At 54.4% G+C, this 14762-nt stretch overlaps 7 protein-coding genes across 7 annotated transcripts in view; 3 read left to right on the top strand and 4 right to left on the bottom strand.

Annotated features, from left to right (window-relative positions):
- GUITHDRAFT_139681 (hypothetical protein) overlaps positions 1–1603 on the top strand; it is a gene marked incomplete at both ends in the record, with an annotated part of 2400 nt that extends 797 nt beyond the window's left edge. The window contains 7 exons of the mRNA XM_005831349.1: positions 215–257; positions 304–476; positions 1009–1053; positions 1244–1309; positions 1353–1415; positions 1466–1515; positions 1594–1603. Of these exons, the coding sequence (XP_005831406.1) occupies positions 215–257; positions 304–476; positions 1009–1053; positions 1244–1309; positions 1353–1415; positions 1466–1515; positions 1594–1603 (450 nt within the window). The remainder of the gene's footprint in view (positions 1–214; positions 258–303; positions 477–1008; positions 1054–1243; positions 1310–1352; positions 1416–1465; positions 1516–1593) is intronic.
- Positions 1604–1824: 221 nt separating this feature from the next.
- On the bottom strand, positions 1825–3273 carry GUITHDRAFT_139680 (hypothetical protein; the record flags this gene model as incomplete). The annotated part of the gene is made up of 6 exons (XM_005831348.1): positions 1825–1874; positions 2091–2166; positions 2217–2306; positions 2464–2496; positions 2688–2738; positions 2827–3273. The coding sequence occupies 6 exons, from the start codon at positions 3271–3273 to the stop codon at positions 1825–1827; spliced, it is 747 nt and encodes a 248-aa protein (XP_005831405.1).
- Positions 3274–4080: 807 nt separating this feature from the next.
- On the top strand, positions 4081–5500 carry GUITHDRAFT_139679 (hypothetical protein; the record flags this gene model as incomplete). The annotated part of the gene is made up of 6 exons (XM_005831347.1): positions 4081–4530; positions 4589–4754; positions 4865–4955; positions 5001–5175; positions 5225–5305; positions 5354–5500. 6 exons carry the CDS (start codon positions 4081–4083, stop codon positions 5498–5500), a joined length of 1110 nt encoding a protein of 369 aa, XP_005831404.1.
- A 564-nt stretch (positions 5501–6064) lies between these two features.
- On the bottom strand, positions 6065–7522 carry GUITHDRAFT_139678 (hypothetical protein; the record flags this gene model as incomplete). Its single annotated transcript, XM_005831346.1, has 7 exons — positions 6065–6166; positions 6216–6371; positions 6423–6503; positions 6556–6727; positions 6781–6871; positions 6916–7087; positions 7142–7522. 7 exons carry the CDS (start codon positions 7520–7522, stop codon positions 6065–6067), a joined length of 1155 nt encoding a protein of 384 aa, XP_005831403.1.
- Positions 7523–8241: 719 nt separating this feature from the next.
- On the bottom strand, positions 8242–9701 carry GUITHDRAFT_95001 (hypothetical protein). The gene is made up of 3 exons (XM_005831345.1): positions 9431–9701; positions 9245–9375; positions 8242–9198 (listed from the first exon to the last, which is right to left on the bottom strand). The coding sequence occupies exons 1-3, from the start codon at positions 9684–9686 to the stop codon at positions 8368–8370; spliced, it is 1218 nt and encodes a 405-aa protein (XP_005831402.1). The 5' UTR covers positions 9687–9701; the 3' UTR covers positions 8242–8367.
- Positions 9702–11503: 1802 nt separating this feature from the next.
- GUITHDRAFT_109542 (hypothetical protein) lies at positions 11504–13347 on the top strand (the record flags this gene model as incomplete). Its single annotated transcript, XM_005831344.1, has 3 exons — positions 11504–13042; positions 13094–13146; positions 13263–13347. The coding sequence occupies 3 exons, from the start codon at positions 11504–11506 to the stop codon at positions 13345–13347; spliced, it is 1677 nt and encodes a 558-aa protein (XP_005831401.1).
- Positions 13348–13722: 375 nt separating this feature from the next.
- On the bottom strand, positions 13723–14604 carry GUITHDRAFT_139675 (hypothetical protein; the record flags this gene model as incomplete). Its single annotated transcript, XM_005831343.1, has 1 exon — positions 13723–14604. The coding sequence occupies one exon, from the start codon at positions 14602–14604 to the stop codon at positions 13723–13725; it is 882 nt and encodes a 293-aa protein (XP_005831400.1).
- Positions 14605–14762: the final 158 nt, after the last annotated feature.

Raw genomic sequence — 14762 nt, 5'->3', positions numbered from 1 at the left:
GAGAACTCTTGCTGTCTTCACCGGGGACACGTTGTTTGCTGGCGGGACGGGCAAGTTCTTCGAGGTGAAGTAGCTGAACCCAGCGGCAGCTGGAGGGAGAGCACAAGGAGGAGTAGGGGAAGAGAGGAGGGGAGCGGAGGGGAGCGGAGGGAGGAGGAGCGGAGAGGAGCAGAGGAGGAGCGTGGGAGCATGTCGAACGTGATGCTTGTGTCAGGGATCAGCGGCGGAGATGGCGAAGATCCTCATGAGGGTCTCAAGTGAGAGTCCGAGGGTCAGGTTGCTCGTGCTGAAGTTTCTCGTCAGATTTGCCGTCGAGTGTTAAAGTTTTTGCGGGTGAGTCCGCACCTGACATTCTCTCTCTTCACCTGTTCTCTCACGTTGACATGTCCTTTGAAAACTTGACATGTCGTGACCTGGACAGGCATGAGTACACGTTGAGCAACTACAAGTTTGCAGCTGCGTTGGAGCCTGACAACGTGCGTTCAAGAAGACGACGATGATGGAGATGATGATGATGATGGAGATGATGATGATGATGATGATGATGATGATGATGATGATCATGATGATGACGGACATGATGATGATGATCATGATGATGATGATGGTGGACATGATGATGACGACGACGACGGTGGTAATGACGATGATGATGATGATGATGATGATGATGATGGTGGTGGTGGTGGTTTGAGAGGAATAAGTGGAGGGAGCAGGGGCTGGTGATGGAGAGAATAAGGAATGTACAGCAGCTGCGTCGAGATCGCCTTCCTACCCTGGTGGGAAATGATTTGAACTCATTTCGACTTTCAGAGGAAGAGGAACTGGAAGAGGGGGAGGGGGGAGGGGGAGGGGGAGGAGGAGGAGGAGGAAGAGGAGGAGGAGAAGGACGAGGACGAGGACGAGGACGAGGAAGAGAGTCAGGAGGAGGAGGAGGGAATGGAAGAGGAGGGAGAGAAGAGGAAGAAGATGAGAATGTTTCGCTTACCTTTGACATCTTTGATGTAGCCGAGCACGATTGGAGAAGAAATCGCTACCAACCCCTACATCCGGGTAAAAGCTGCATGCTTCCCCTGCTGCCTTCTTCCAATGTCTTGTGCTCGTCCTCGTTCTTGTTTACGTTGTTGCCCTCCTCCCTCCCAGCTTGTCCGTCACTATCTTGTCCTCCTCCATCTCCACCTCCTCTTCCTCTTGTACCTCGTCCTCGTCTTCGTCCTCCTCCCCTCACTCCCTCAACGTTCAGGTTGTCATCTCCAAGGCTGCTTGCGCAAAGATCGCGCTGCTGCTCAATGCAGCCAACGGCACGCGGGTGGGAGGAAGACTGGAGGGGGAGGAGCTTGACTGGCTGGCAGAAGCAGGAGGGGGAACCTGACAGCATTACGGTCTTGTCGGAGGTCAGGAGGTGCCGGGATGAGGTGAGGGGAGAGGAGAGGGAAAGGGAGGGTTCGAGTGTGTGATCATGAAGGTTCAGAATGTCTTGAAGGATAAGATCGAACAGATGTTCGATCAGGCGAAGTGAGTGCTGGGACGGTACACTCGGTGATGTAGCACTTGTATTGATACGTTCGTTGACGAGCCTGCGGTCTTCTGCAGGTCAGTGTGAAGGATTGGATTTATTTCTTGATGCTTGCGTTAACATGTGATATGATAAGATCTGTAAAAATTGTTTGATTATTCTACAAAGTTTATTCGTCTACAATGCTGCTGCTGCTACTCTTCTTGCTGCTGCTGCTGCTACTCTTCTTGCTGCTGCTGCTGCTGCTGCTGCTGCGCCTCCTCCTCCTCCTCCTCCTCCTCCTCCTCCTCGCCCCACCCTCCTCCTTCTCAAGGGATCGTTTCCTCATATGCGAAGTGTTCGGGGTCCGCATAGCAGACTACAGTTCATGTCAGACTTTAGACTCTCCCCGTCCCCTCCTCCTCCTTGCGCTCGTCCCCTTCAACCTCCACTCCTCCTGCGCCTGTCACCCGCTGCCTCCTGTCCCTGCTCTGTACTCTCTACTGTCCTCTACTGTACTGTCCTCTACTCTACTCTACTCGTGCTCTTTCCTCTGCCCCCCCCCCACCACCCCCTCCTGCATCATTCTCATAACCTGTATCTGTTGGGTTTCGCATCCCCCGCCACTTGGACGCGATGCTTCGTCTCTGCACCCTCATGCATCGCTCCTCCTGTTGCACAGTCAGAGGAGGAGAAGAGGAGGAGAATCGCGATCTCTCACGAGAGCATCCGCCCAGGCTTCCACCGTTGATCGGCAGACAGCACACGAGCAAGTCTTGCTGTGCTCCATCCTTCCTGTGTCGATTTCCAACTGGAGGGAGAGGAGAGCAGAGGAGAGGAGAGGAGGGGAGAGGAGAGGGGAGCAGAGGAAAGCAGAGGGGAGCGAAGAGGAGGGGAAGGGGAGGGGAGGGGAGGAGAGATCAAACGTCAGCAAACTTGCTCAGGGCAGAAGATTTCATCAGATTCACCTGCCTGACTTCGACAAAACTGTCCCGTCCGGGCTGAGAGAACAAAGCAGAACGAGTGAGAGGGAGGGAAGCAGGGGAGGGAAAGAGATAAGGGCACAATGATGGAGAGGAAGGGGTAAGGGAGCGATGGAAGGAAGAGCGGGGAGGGGGAGAGAACAACGAGATTGTAGACGGCAGGATGAAAAGAAAGAAACAAACAGACAGCGAGCTGATCAAAGGTTTACCGTTAGAACTTGAGCCTTCCACAACTCCTGCCGTTTCCTCCAATGGCTCATCTGAGACAAATTCAGATGTCCTCTCCTTCCCCTACCCCTCCTCTCCTCCTCCTTCTGACCCGACCCTGCTGCTGCTGCTGCTCCTTACCCTGGAATGAATTTGCGCCCGCAGCTCGTCAGCTCGTCGAGGGTCTTTCATCTTCTTGGTAGCAAGGCCGCACATGTGCTTATTGCAGAGCTTGCAAGGAGTGCAGATACAAACGTCCTCTTCGTCGTCGTCCTCCTCCTCAGTGTGCGAGGTGTTGGTCCTGCTCTCGCTGGACGGCCTGATCTTGGGTCTCCTAAGGCTCAGATGGCAGTCAGGGCAAATTTTCTGCTCCTCTTTAGCCTTGTTCGGCTGGAAGGAAACGACAGCAGAGGACCCTTCTTGCTCTTCGTCCCTAGAAGACCCCAGGGCGCTTGAATGCCTGCTCGACCCGCTCTTCATCGACCTGACGTCCTCTTTCTTGAGCTCTTCTTGGTACCACTCATCCTCATCGACGGGCGGCTCGTAATGGTCAAGATCCCAGGGGTTTGTGATAGAAGTATGCGACATGGCCGCTGACTCGGCGCGTTGAGGAGGAGCGATCAAAATTCCTGCCAAAGAGTGAGAAGCTTGTCCGCTATCAAACTTCAGTTTCAATGCCCTCTTGCTACCAGTGTCCTCTATGAGATCTCCAACGACGTTCAACGAACTCAACAAGTCCCTCCTCTCCTCTCGTCTCCTCTCGTCTCCTCACGTCTCGTCTCGTCTCGTCTCGTCTCGTCTCGTCTCGTCTCGTCTCGTCTCGTCTCGTCTCGTCTCGTCTCGTCTCGTCTCGTGTCCTCTCCTCTCCTCTCCTCTCCTCTCCTCTCCTCTCCTCTCCTCTCTCGTCTCCGCTCGTTCTTACCAGTGATTCTTTCCAACCATTCCATTCTGAAAGCTGCACACTACCCCTTGGTTATCCCACCCCAACTCCCTTGTATTCTACCCCATCTGTGCAGCTTGAATTTATGTTACAAGTACCCCATTGTAGTGTACCCTTTTCAAGGCTACCCCTGCGTTAGAGCGCTACCCTCACCCCATCAATTCTTTTCCATGGTACCCCACCCTGTGACCAACCGCTCTGATGTCAATTATCGAGAAAACACTACCCCCACCCCTCAAATTCGACACTGACACCCCCACCCCCACCTTTCCTCCCCCCCTAGTTGTGAAACACACCCCTATGTTCCCCTTTGCTTTAACCCCTTAGTCATCACCACCCCTCTATGTATGTACCCACCCTATGACAACTTGTCAAACAACCTGCTCCCGAAATAGCCTGACATGGCAGTCCACGACCGCCGTGCACTGGCGGTCGGCGCGACGCTCGTCGCGGCCATGGCGGCTACAGCTCTGCTGCTGCTCGTCTCTCCCTCCTCCTCTTCCTCCTCTCTCATGGCGATAGTGAAGCCTGAGAAACAGCTGCACGCTCTAGCGATGCATTTGCTGAGAACAGGGGGATCCATGTCAACCACGGCGCTGGGGCTGTACCTGAAGAAGTGGCAGCAGAACCCGCTCATGCTCGGCGATCCCTCCAAGGCTCGCACGCAGATGCTGGCCCCACAGAATGTGCTAGGAGCTACGAAACTTCAGAATGAGGCAGGTTCTGATTCCAAGTTGTGTGCAAAGAAAGATGTCATTATTGAGAAGCTCGATCAACTGCTGAAGAAGTTGGGCGGAGAAGAGCTCTCGCTCAACATCACCTTAGGCAAGGTTGACGCAGAGTGGAAGGCGGCGCTGGACTCGTGGCTGGAGGCCGAGTCTTCATACCGCCTGCGCATTGAGCAGGTAATTGAATTTTTCAGAACGTTGTTTTGACGTCCTCACACTGTGAGTTAAGCAAAAGGAAGCCGACGATGGGTTGAAATACGTCCAAGACGACTACGAGAAGTACATGACGGCGTACAAGGAAGCCAAGGCAAACCTGAATGCGATGCTTGCTAAGCACCAGGCCGAGAGAGAGGAGCTTGACTCCGAGAGGGAGCTGATCAAAGAGATCATGAGAATGATCGGTCGGTGCTGACGCTCTCCTTGCCCTCCTGACGCTCGCCCTTGCCCTTTCTGACGCTCTCCTTGCTCCTCCTGACGCTCTCCCTTGCCCCTCCTGACGCTCTCCTTGCAGGGGTCCTGCATGACATCAAGGCCACCGACAAGAGCATTGCAGCTGGTGGCAGGGACAGCATCAAGGACTCGGAGACCGGCGTCTCTGACCCGTGATACCCGTCGATACCTTGTCATACCTGCTGACGTGTTGACAGCTACGGCACTTATGCAAGCAAGACGAAGGCTGTCCTGGAGGCTAAGATCTCGCAGCTCAAACAGATGATCAAGAAGTCTGGGCTGATTAAGGGGGACAAACTCGCGCAGATCACGAAGCTGCCAGTTTACAGCGAGACTGAAGAGATCGCCAAGATCCTCAAGGAGATGCTCGACGTGAGCAGAGGAAGATGACGTGCCTGCACTCTGGTGACCTTCACTGCAGGACATCGAGACCAGGAAGCAGATCCTTGATGATTCAGAGAAGCAAGCTCAGGCGACGGTGGACAGCTACCATGATAAACTGGTCTTCAGCTTTGTTGATCTACTAGCAGCTCTTAATGATTGTTGGAAGGTTGAGTCGGAGCAGAAGATTGCTGAGCTGGGTAAGGCAAGAGACAAGGCAAAGGAAGACGTGAGCCCTGGCCTCAAGGCGACTGACATGGCATGCCAACTGACATCGCGTTTCTTCTCAGTACGAGAGCGAGAAACTTCAACGTGAGAAGCTCAACGGAAACGAGAAGATCTTGGAGATCCAAGACAAGGAGGCCAAAAATGACGCGAAGAAACTGGTAATTCTCCTCGTCGTCAACCTTGCAGGCCTGTTGACACATCAACTGCAGATTCCTCCTTACGAGAGGGAGATCTACGTCATTACCATGATCAAGATCAAGATCAATGATCATTGCAACAGCATCAACGGAGCTGCTGCCGGAGCTGATGCGGCAGCTGCCCCAGCAGCAGGAGCTGCAGCAGGTGCTTGAGGTTGATGTGGGAGATGGTAGCTTGCAAAGTTTTTGTTGGACGGAACCATTCAGACGTTTTCTGTATGTGGTACGCATTCTTTTTCAAAGACAGAGTGTATAATCTTTCAGTTTAATTGATAATGAAGATTCGGGTCTTGGACTTACAGTCGGACTTTTGTCACCATAGTAAGACTCATAGCTCAATGGCGACCCCCGAGTACGACGGAGGCAAAACAAAGTAACAAAGGGATTCAACAAGAGTGAGTGAGAGAGAGAGAGAGAGAGAGAGAGAGAGATCTTGTTCCTCTGTCCTGGCCATCTTAATTTCCACTTGCATTGTCGGTGGGCTGGTTCTTGCAGTGATCCACGATCTTCATCTTGATCATAGTGATGACGTAAATCTCTCGTTCGTAAGGAGGGATCTGTACATGTATCAGACCTCGAGCAGGCTGGGCACACACTGAGACTCACAAGCTTCTTCGCGTCTTCGGTCGCGTCCTTCTGCTTGATCTCAAGGATCTTCTCGTTTCCGCTCAGCTTCTCACGCTTGAGTTGCTCGGCCTCGTAGGATTCTTTTGCCTTGTCCTTCTGCTTGCCAAGGTCGGTCAGTTTCATCTCCCACTCGATCTGTTCGACGGCCGTTAGCGGATCATTTCAAGCGCAAGTGTAGCAGGGCACCAGCTTGGCGTGGGTGTCTTCCTTGAGCTTCAGAGCTTGTGCTTCTGATTCGTCAAGAACCTTGCGGCGACTAGCAATGTCCTGCAGTCACGATAGTCACTTCCTGACCCCTAGAGTCTGATACTTCTCTCACCTCCAGCATCTCTCTCAAGATCTTTGCCACTTCCTCGGTCTCGCTGTACACAGGTAGAGTGGTGATCCTGGCCAGGCTCGTCGAGCTCAGCCCAGTCTGCTTAGCGAGCTGCTTGAGCTGATTGATCTTTGCCATCAGCTGGGCCTTGGTCTTGGACAGGTACTTGCCGTACCTACGACAACACGAGCATCATCGAAAGCGCTTCTTTTCACATTGACAGCTTACGGGTCAGACACTCCAGTCTCAGAGTCCTTGATGCTGTCGCGTCCACCCGCCGCAATGCTGCGATCTGTGGCATTGACATCATGGAGGACACCTGACATGCGGGTCAAGGACGATGCACATCGAGTTATGCTCTACCGATCATCCGCATGATCTCTCTGATCAACGCCTCCTCGTCGTCGAGCCCCTGGCGCTCCTGTGCATGCTTCTCCGCCATGTGCTGATAGTGTGCCACGGCTTCCTTGTCAGCAGTCCTGTACTTCTCGTACTGGTCCTGAGCGTACTTCATACCTTCATCTGCCTCTTTTTTCTGTACAGACATGTCAGTTCATTCCTGCATCACGTGCAGACGAGCTGTGCAAACCTGCTCCACACGCAGGCGGTAGTTGGCCTCAGCGGAAAGCCACGAGTCGAGCGCGTCCTTCCATTCCTCCTGAACTTTCCCGAGAGTGATATTGAGCGAGAGCTCTTCTCCACCCAACTTCTTCAGGAGCTGATCCAGCTTCTGGATGATGACGTCCTGCTTCGTGCACAAGCTCGACTCTCCCTCTAGTTCTGACTTGTGTGCGGGAGCTGCGGGGGCAAGCATTTGGGTCCTCGACTTGGCGACCTCGAGCATGATTGGATTCTTCTGCCAGCTCTGGATCAGTTGGCTGACCTGTGCAGCTGACATCTTCGCTCCGTGCTTCAGCAGGTGCATAGAGATGGATGAGACGAGCGCCTTTGCTGAGGTGTCGATGGCCATAAGGGAGCTGCGCCTCCCTGCTGTCCTGGATGAGAAGGAGGACGCAAGCTGCCATGGCAGATACAAGGAGGAGAGCAGCAACAGCAGGACGAGATCTCCTTCCCCGTCCTCCTTCTCCCCTCGCAATCCTCCCCTCCTCCACGGCTTCGTATGAACCCAGCGCCATCGCTCGACACCGCCTTGAGGTTCTATTTTGGGAGCTTAAAAAAAAGTTGGTCACTAATAGTCAACCGTGGACAACCGGGCCAGAACCGCCGGGCCGGCCCGGGGCCTCCCCCCGGCGCCCGGCCCGAAGCGGCCTGCAGCCTCGTGACTCGGCTCGAAAAACTTCCGCAATCCAGATCGGACTCCGGCCTCGGAACGGAAGGCTTCGAAGGTGCCTGTGACTCGGACTCCGGCAAGTTTACGCCCGGCCTCAGTACGGTCACCGGGTGGCCCACTCGCCGAGTCGGCTCGGAACGGAAGTTACTTGAAACTTCTTGCCGCAGTACTAGTGACGGACGGACGGACCACAGGGCCTGTCACTGACAGTGAGCTTCGCCGGATCGCCCGGGGGGACAGCCTGTTGGCCGCAGACCCCCCAGTGCAGTAACGTCACTTTGCGGTCAGACTGAGGTCGGCGGGGACCGGCGGGTTCAGCCCACCGTGCTACTGTGACGGTCAAACAGGACTCGGCAGAAGGACGCACTACTAGGCTAGTTTCTTTCGGAAGTTCAATTCACTCAAGACACCCTTCAACGGTAATCAAGGTGGTTAAGAAGTTAATTCAGTATCTAGTAAAGCACAAAGTTGACTGCGACGGAGCCGTTGGGGTTCAATCCGCGAGTCTCGGACACAGCCGTATGTTACACTCTTGACGCCATCACAGTAACTCTGGTCGGAATGGCGCCTCCGCCCCAGACCTTCTGAGGAGGCCAGGATCCATGAAAGTTAGCGGAGACATCCTCGTCCCTCATGGGCACATCCTCGTCCCCCGTGCCGACACGGCTCAGCTTCAGCGCCATGGTAGCCGCCGACGGCCTCTTGCTCGGATCGCTCGACCACGCTCTGTGAAGGATCTTGGCAACTCGCTGATTCTTGAGGAAGTGTAGGGGAGGCCTGAGACCCTGCCGGCAGACCATGAGCGCAATCTTGTGAGGGTCCATGGAAGCGAACGGCAGCTCTCCCGTGCACATGCACCAGATCACGACGGCAGCTGAGTAGATGTCTACTTTCGTCGTGTAGCAGTGAGTGTACCCTCCCTGCTCTGTGAAGACTTCGGGCGCCATGTACCTCCAGGACCCAGTGTTGCCGCTCATCTGCCCTCTAGCTCCAATGTGCTCGCGCTCGTGGTAGAGCACCTTGCAGAGGCCGAAGTCGCCGAGTTTGAGCACCTCGAGGTTCGAGCTGAGAAATAGGTTGGAGGGTTTCACGTCTCTGTGTATGATGGACGGCTGGCCGTGATGGAGGAACGTCAATGCACTCAGCATCTGCTTCGACCAGCTCAGCGCCAGCTCGAGGGGGGGTCTCCAGCGCTTCTGTGAGATTGTCGAGCTCTTCAGGTTTAGGATCTCCTCCAGGTTCTGCCCATCAACGAGCTCGTAGACGACACGGAGGTCGTCCATATCCAGGCATGCGCCATAAAAACCGACCAAGTTGGGGTGCCGGTTTCCAAGGATAGACGCAGCCAATACTTCCTGCGACCAAAAATCAGCAAACGATGGTTGGGCAACTGAGACGTACCTGGATCAGATCCTTGAGATGCTGCATCGACGACTTGAGATCTTCTCGGAGGATCTTCACTGCCACCGGGCTCCCGTTGAGCTTCGCCTTCATGACCGTCCCGACTGAGCCTTCACCCAGTAGCACTGAGCCTGCAAAACAAAGTCTGTCAGACAAGGTTTGGTGAGGAAGAAAACGCGTCATCACCTTCAAAGTTGAATGCAGATCGTTTGAGATGCCAGCGTTCTGTCTTTCTCAGGATCTCAACGATCGGGACGTCTGAGATGCTGCAGTCCCTACATGCCGGGAGCGGCTGTGCCATTGCGTCGTCGGGATGCCCTGCTGAGGAGTGGAAAGCCTTGAGACCGTTCCCGTCGATGAGGAGACCAAGGGAGTCATACTCGTTCGACATGTAACCCTCTCCTTCCTCTGAATCCCTTCGGCCAACGCGATGGGATACCATGCTGTCACTTTGTTCGAGGTCCTTGCACTGTCTACTACTTCCGGGCTCTGGATGAGGGGCACAATGGTCCATACTCTGAAACGAAAAGAATGTCAAAAGGTTGTCGGCATTCATGTGAGAAAAACGTCAAGCAAAACTGTTTGCCTGCATCAAGCATGTGGTATTCTTGAAAAATGTGATAAGAAATGATCAACGTATCCTACCCATTTAGGTACGTAACAAAAAATTCAAATTTTCATCATGATGCATCATTTTGAGTTCAAGACGGTGTACACCGAAAATCTCATTTCCTCTCTCGCTCTGCTGATCTTATTCCGTCCTATCCTCGCGTTCATCGCCTCCCTCTACTTCTTTGACTGCCTTCGGTTGCGGATCCCGTCATGCTGTCTTGTTACCGTAAGGGACACCGCACTTGGCCTTTCTCCAAGTGTGACCCTACCCTACCTATCCATGTCTTCTGCACCGGTAGTCAATCAACATCGGATCCACCCCACCCCACTCTATTCCCTTGTATCAACCCCCTGCACTTTTCAGTCGTAAGTTTAAAGGTTTAGAACATTTTTACTACACCTTCCTACACCTGTTTCCAGACAAGGTACCCCTCCCCACCTCATTTCCATCCACCCCAGGCTTGGATACCCCACCAAATGATCAACATAGTGCAGATCACCCTGGAAATATCAAGTTATGACCCCGTACTCAATGACCCTACCAGGGGACACCACCTTTTGCCTTCCAGGGTAGACACCCACCCCCCGAGTCGTGTGACCTACTTGTTGGGACTTAATCGAAACAATGTGTTTCGGAGATTTACTACACAGGCCAATGGGGGCCTTTTAAAACCTAAAAGTTCCAACCAGAAATAACATTTATAATACTGAGGGTGAGGTTCTGATTCCAAATAACTAAACTTTGGTACCTGAGCCACTTGCTACATCATTGTAGGTGCTATTTTTGGGACATCCACTTATAGTTTAAATCGGTACAAATCTTAAAATAACTTGTAAGATCAAACGGGTCGTTCGGGGTAAGTACCGGGGCGAGTACGGCTGTCAGACCGGGAGGCAATTGGGAGGGGCCCCGGTCATAACCCGGAGGGTCACGAGGGAGGGACTGAGTTACCTTGGCCGTCACGCTCCTGATGAGTCCAAGGAGTCGCCGGCCTTGTTGCGCCCGTCACGAGACCGCACCGCCTCGTCACGGGCGCGTAAACAAGTAGACTGTAAAAACTCATGTCGCGGCTACGCGGCTACGCATCGAAAAGAAGTTATTTGGAATTTGAATTTACCTAACGGCAATTGAACAAAATACTGTTCGATTGCAATACTAAAAGTTTAGTTTATAGGAGTGTAGCCGCGTACGTAACCGCGAAATTTCGCGGCTACACACTCTGTACTACACAGTTTACAACATGGAACGACATTTCGAAACGTTGAAATATTATTGAAATATTATACTTTTAAATCAATTTAAAATATAATATACCGTATCGATTACTTTTCACGGCTTCATGTAGCCGCGTCATGAGGCTAGAGTCGGCCCTCAGTGACAGACCGTCATCGGAGCCCAATGATCCTCCGATCCGATCTCAACGTAATTTTCCAAGCACCAAACTGTCAGGCTGAACACCGGGGCCCGGCCGGGCCACGGCCGAACTCACTGATATGCCGGCCGGGCCGGCCGCAGTGTCGGGAAAGTCACGTTTATGTCGTTTCACACGCCTTTTTGAATTTCCCTCCTGCATAGGAGGGTCAGGAAACGGCGGGAGGGTCGCAGCAAGAGGCCGCTGGAGCAGCAGCAGCAGCGAGTCAGTTGAGATGAAGTCTACATCAAAGAACGATGAGCAGAAACTGCCTGTCTTCCATGGGATGGTGTTTGCGTTCTCGGGCAAGTTCACCAGACCGCAGCAGACGTTGAAGGAGCTGGTGGAGTTGGGGTCGGGGTCGTGCGCGCAGTCAGTGACGCAGAAAGTCACTCATGTGATCACAACTCAGGCAGCTCTTGACTCCGAGAAGCGTGCAGCTGCCCTTGCGACAGCCATAGGGAAGGGGCTGCCACTGGTGAAGGAGGATTTCCTGTCAGCTTGCATCGAGAAGGGAAAACTTGTTGATATGAACGAGTACGTCTTGAGGGTTCAGAAGTTGCCTTCTGCAGAAGACGAGGAGAGAGAGATGAAGATCCTGGAGGCGATCTCCCGAAAGATAGAGAACCGCGTCTGTCTCAACATGAAAAGGAATGTATTCTACTCGATGGAGGATTACGCTTCATGCACTCGGATGGCGCTCGAGAGGTTGCGAGCGATGAGGAGGATAGACCTGCTGTCGTTCGGCTTCGAGTCTCTTGCGACAGGACGAGCTCTGGATCGCATCAACCAATCGATGAAGGACCTGCGGCTGGACAGCGCCATGGAAGTCATGGCTGCGAGGAGCCTACGGCCGGAAGACGATGCCAGGAGCCGGTTGATGATTGACACTAACATCTACTTGGATGCCAGCCCAGACTTCTGCTCCTGGCTGGAGAGGCTGGACCAGAAGAAAGTGAAAGTGTTCATCCCGATCGCGGTGTTTGAAGAGCTGGACAAGAAGCGGTCTAACGGGAACGAGAAGATTTCTTTCCAGGCTAGAAGCACCTTCCGTCACATCGAGCGAGCCCTCAAGAGGAGCAACTCTCATTCTCTCCTGAGCTTCTGGGAGCTGCAGGACCGGCGGGTGGACGATCACTACAGGAGGACGATAGGAGGTGACGCCAGGTCCTTCGACTTGCGCATCCTCTCGTTCCTGCGCGACTGTCACACTGCTAGGAAGAACAGCTTTGTCATGGTCACCGAGGACAGGCCGCTCTCGCTCGAGTGCTGTCAGCATGGCATCCGCTGCATGTCCTTGCAAGAGCTCCTCTCCTGCCAGGAGTGGAAACCTCCTTCTGCTCCTGCTCCTGCTCCTGCCGCTCCTCCACCTCAAACTTTGCCTTGTGCTCCGAACGGGTTGAGAAGGCCGATAGTGCAGGAGCAGGCGGGGAGGGGCGGGCTTCAGCGCAACGTACCTGCTCCTCAGATTCGCTCGTTGCCGCACCGCTTGCAGCATGAAGGAGAGAGCCGGGGAGGGGTGCCAGGGCACATCCTCCCCACTCCCCCCCTGCTGGCGACAGGAGCGAACGCGATCGCTCTCGGGTCAAGGAGGGGGATGGGGCGAACTTGGGACATGGAACACGAGGAGGAGAAGAAGGAGAAAGAAAGAGAGGCAGACCTGCCGTCGGGATGGGAGGTCGCGTACGACAGGAATGGTAGGAAGTACTATGTCGATCACATCAACAGGAAGACCTTTTATGCATCCTCGCTCAAGTGCCAGGAAGTTAGGAAGGTGCAAGGAGAGGAAGGAGGAAGGAGAGATCTGAGATTGTGAATTTGGCAGGACGAGAAGAGCAAGGAGAACCTCCAGGCCTCAAACAAATTGCTTCCTCCGGGGTGAGGACAGGAGGGAAGAGGAGAGAGGGAGGGAGGGAGGGAGTTGAAGGGGTGGATGGAGGAGGGGAGAGCTAGAGGAAGGAAAGGAGGGAGGAGGGAGACTGAGAAACAGGCAGGTGGGTGCAGTGCGTATCCAAGGCAAGCTCAAGACCTTATTTCTTCAACACCCTCAACGGAAAGAGCCAATGGCATTACCCATGACCTTTCCGCTCCTCCTCCTCCTCCTCCTAGAACCCTGACCACCTCCCTCTGCCTCCTGTCGAGTTGCAGATGATAAAGTTGCTTTCGGCGCCTCCTCCGCTCTCTTTCGTTTCTCCTTCCTCGCTCTCTCCCTCCCGCCCTCCTCCTTCTCCTTTCTCATCGCATTCGCACTTTCCTCTTGCACGCCTTCATACTTGAGGCTCAGTGCCTGCTTGCATGCCTCCACATGTTCCATCAGCAGCCCCCTGCTGTTGCTCCTGTCACTATCCTCCCTTCTCCTCCCCCCCTCCCCTCCTCCTCCTCCTCTTTTTCTTCCTCCTCCCTCCCTCCTTCCCTCCGTCCCTCCCTTCCCCCCCCCCCCCCCCAACCCCCCCATCAGACAGTCCGATTCCGCAGCTTCTCCGCCGCCTCCTCCCCTCCCTTCCTCCCTCCCTCCTGCTCATACCTGCTCGCCGTCTTGACGCATCGCCCTTGAAACATTCTGGCGTATCGCACGTTGTGCGTCCCTCCACCGTCTCCCGGCGAGCACGAGACGAGCTCCTCGTCGTCGATGGCGCACCATCCTGACACCTTCATTCCCTCCTCCTCCGCCTGCCGCAGCCACTCCGCGATCTCCCACTGCCTGTAGTTGTGCATGCGAGGGCAGGTGGTGTGGGGAAATTGATCCTGGAGGAGGAGGGAACGGAGAGGAGAGGCTGGATGCTGCTTGCAGAAGCTGCTGAACTGCTGTAGTACCTCCTGCTGTCTGCCGCATCGCCATGTTGAGGAGAGGACAAGAGTAGCGCTCGTTGCCGCCATGGTCGCGGAAAGGCTCTCCATGGACTCACTTGTAAACTTGTCTTGATCGCATTCGTCCCCAAAGGGCAGGAGGACTCCGTCCACGTCTAGGAAGATCACTTTCATGCTTGCTCCTGCTCCTGCTCCTGCTCCTGCTCCTGCTCCTGCTCCTGCTCCTGCTCCTGCTCTTGCTCCTCCTCCTCCTCCATTGGCCCCCGTCTTCATCATCGCCACTGCTTTCACACTGTATACAAATGCGACGCACAAGAACAAAGCGAGGGTGTAGACATAAGAGGAGGAAGAGGAGGAGGAGGAGGAGGAGGAGGAGGAGGAGGAGGAGGAGGAGGAGGAGGAGGAGGTGGTGGTGGTGGTGGTGGTGGTGGTGGTGGTGGTGGATGATGAAGAGGACAAGGAGGAAGAGGAAGAATTGTTCGTACTTTGTTCATGCTCGTCGCTCGTAGGAAGAGAGAATTTCTGCATTCTCGTGGGAGTGAAAGGATCAAACTTGAGCACCTGGAGGTAAACATCATCCAACCTTCCTCACCCACCCCCCTCCTCGCTCTTCCGAGGGAGGATGGCGAGGGAGGTGGGCGAGGGAGGAGGGCGAGGGACGAGGGCCAGGGACGAGGGCGAGGAAG

The sequence above is a fragment of the Guillardia theta genome (assembly GCF_000315625.1).
Source record: "Guillardia theta CCMP2712 unplaced genomic scaffold GUITHscaffold_40, whole genome shotgun sequence".
NCBI lineage: Eukaryota > Cryptophyceae > Pyrenomonadales > Geminigeraceae > Guillardia > Guillardia theta.
The sequence above is the reverse complement of the archived record's forward strand: the minus strand, read 5'-3'. Positions and strand labels throughout refer to the sequence as shown.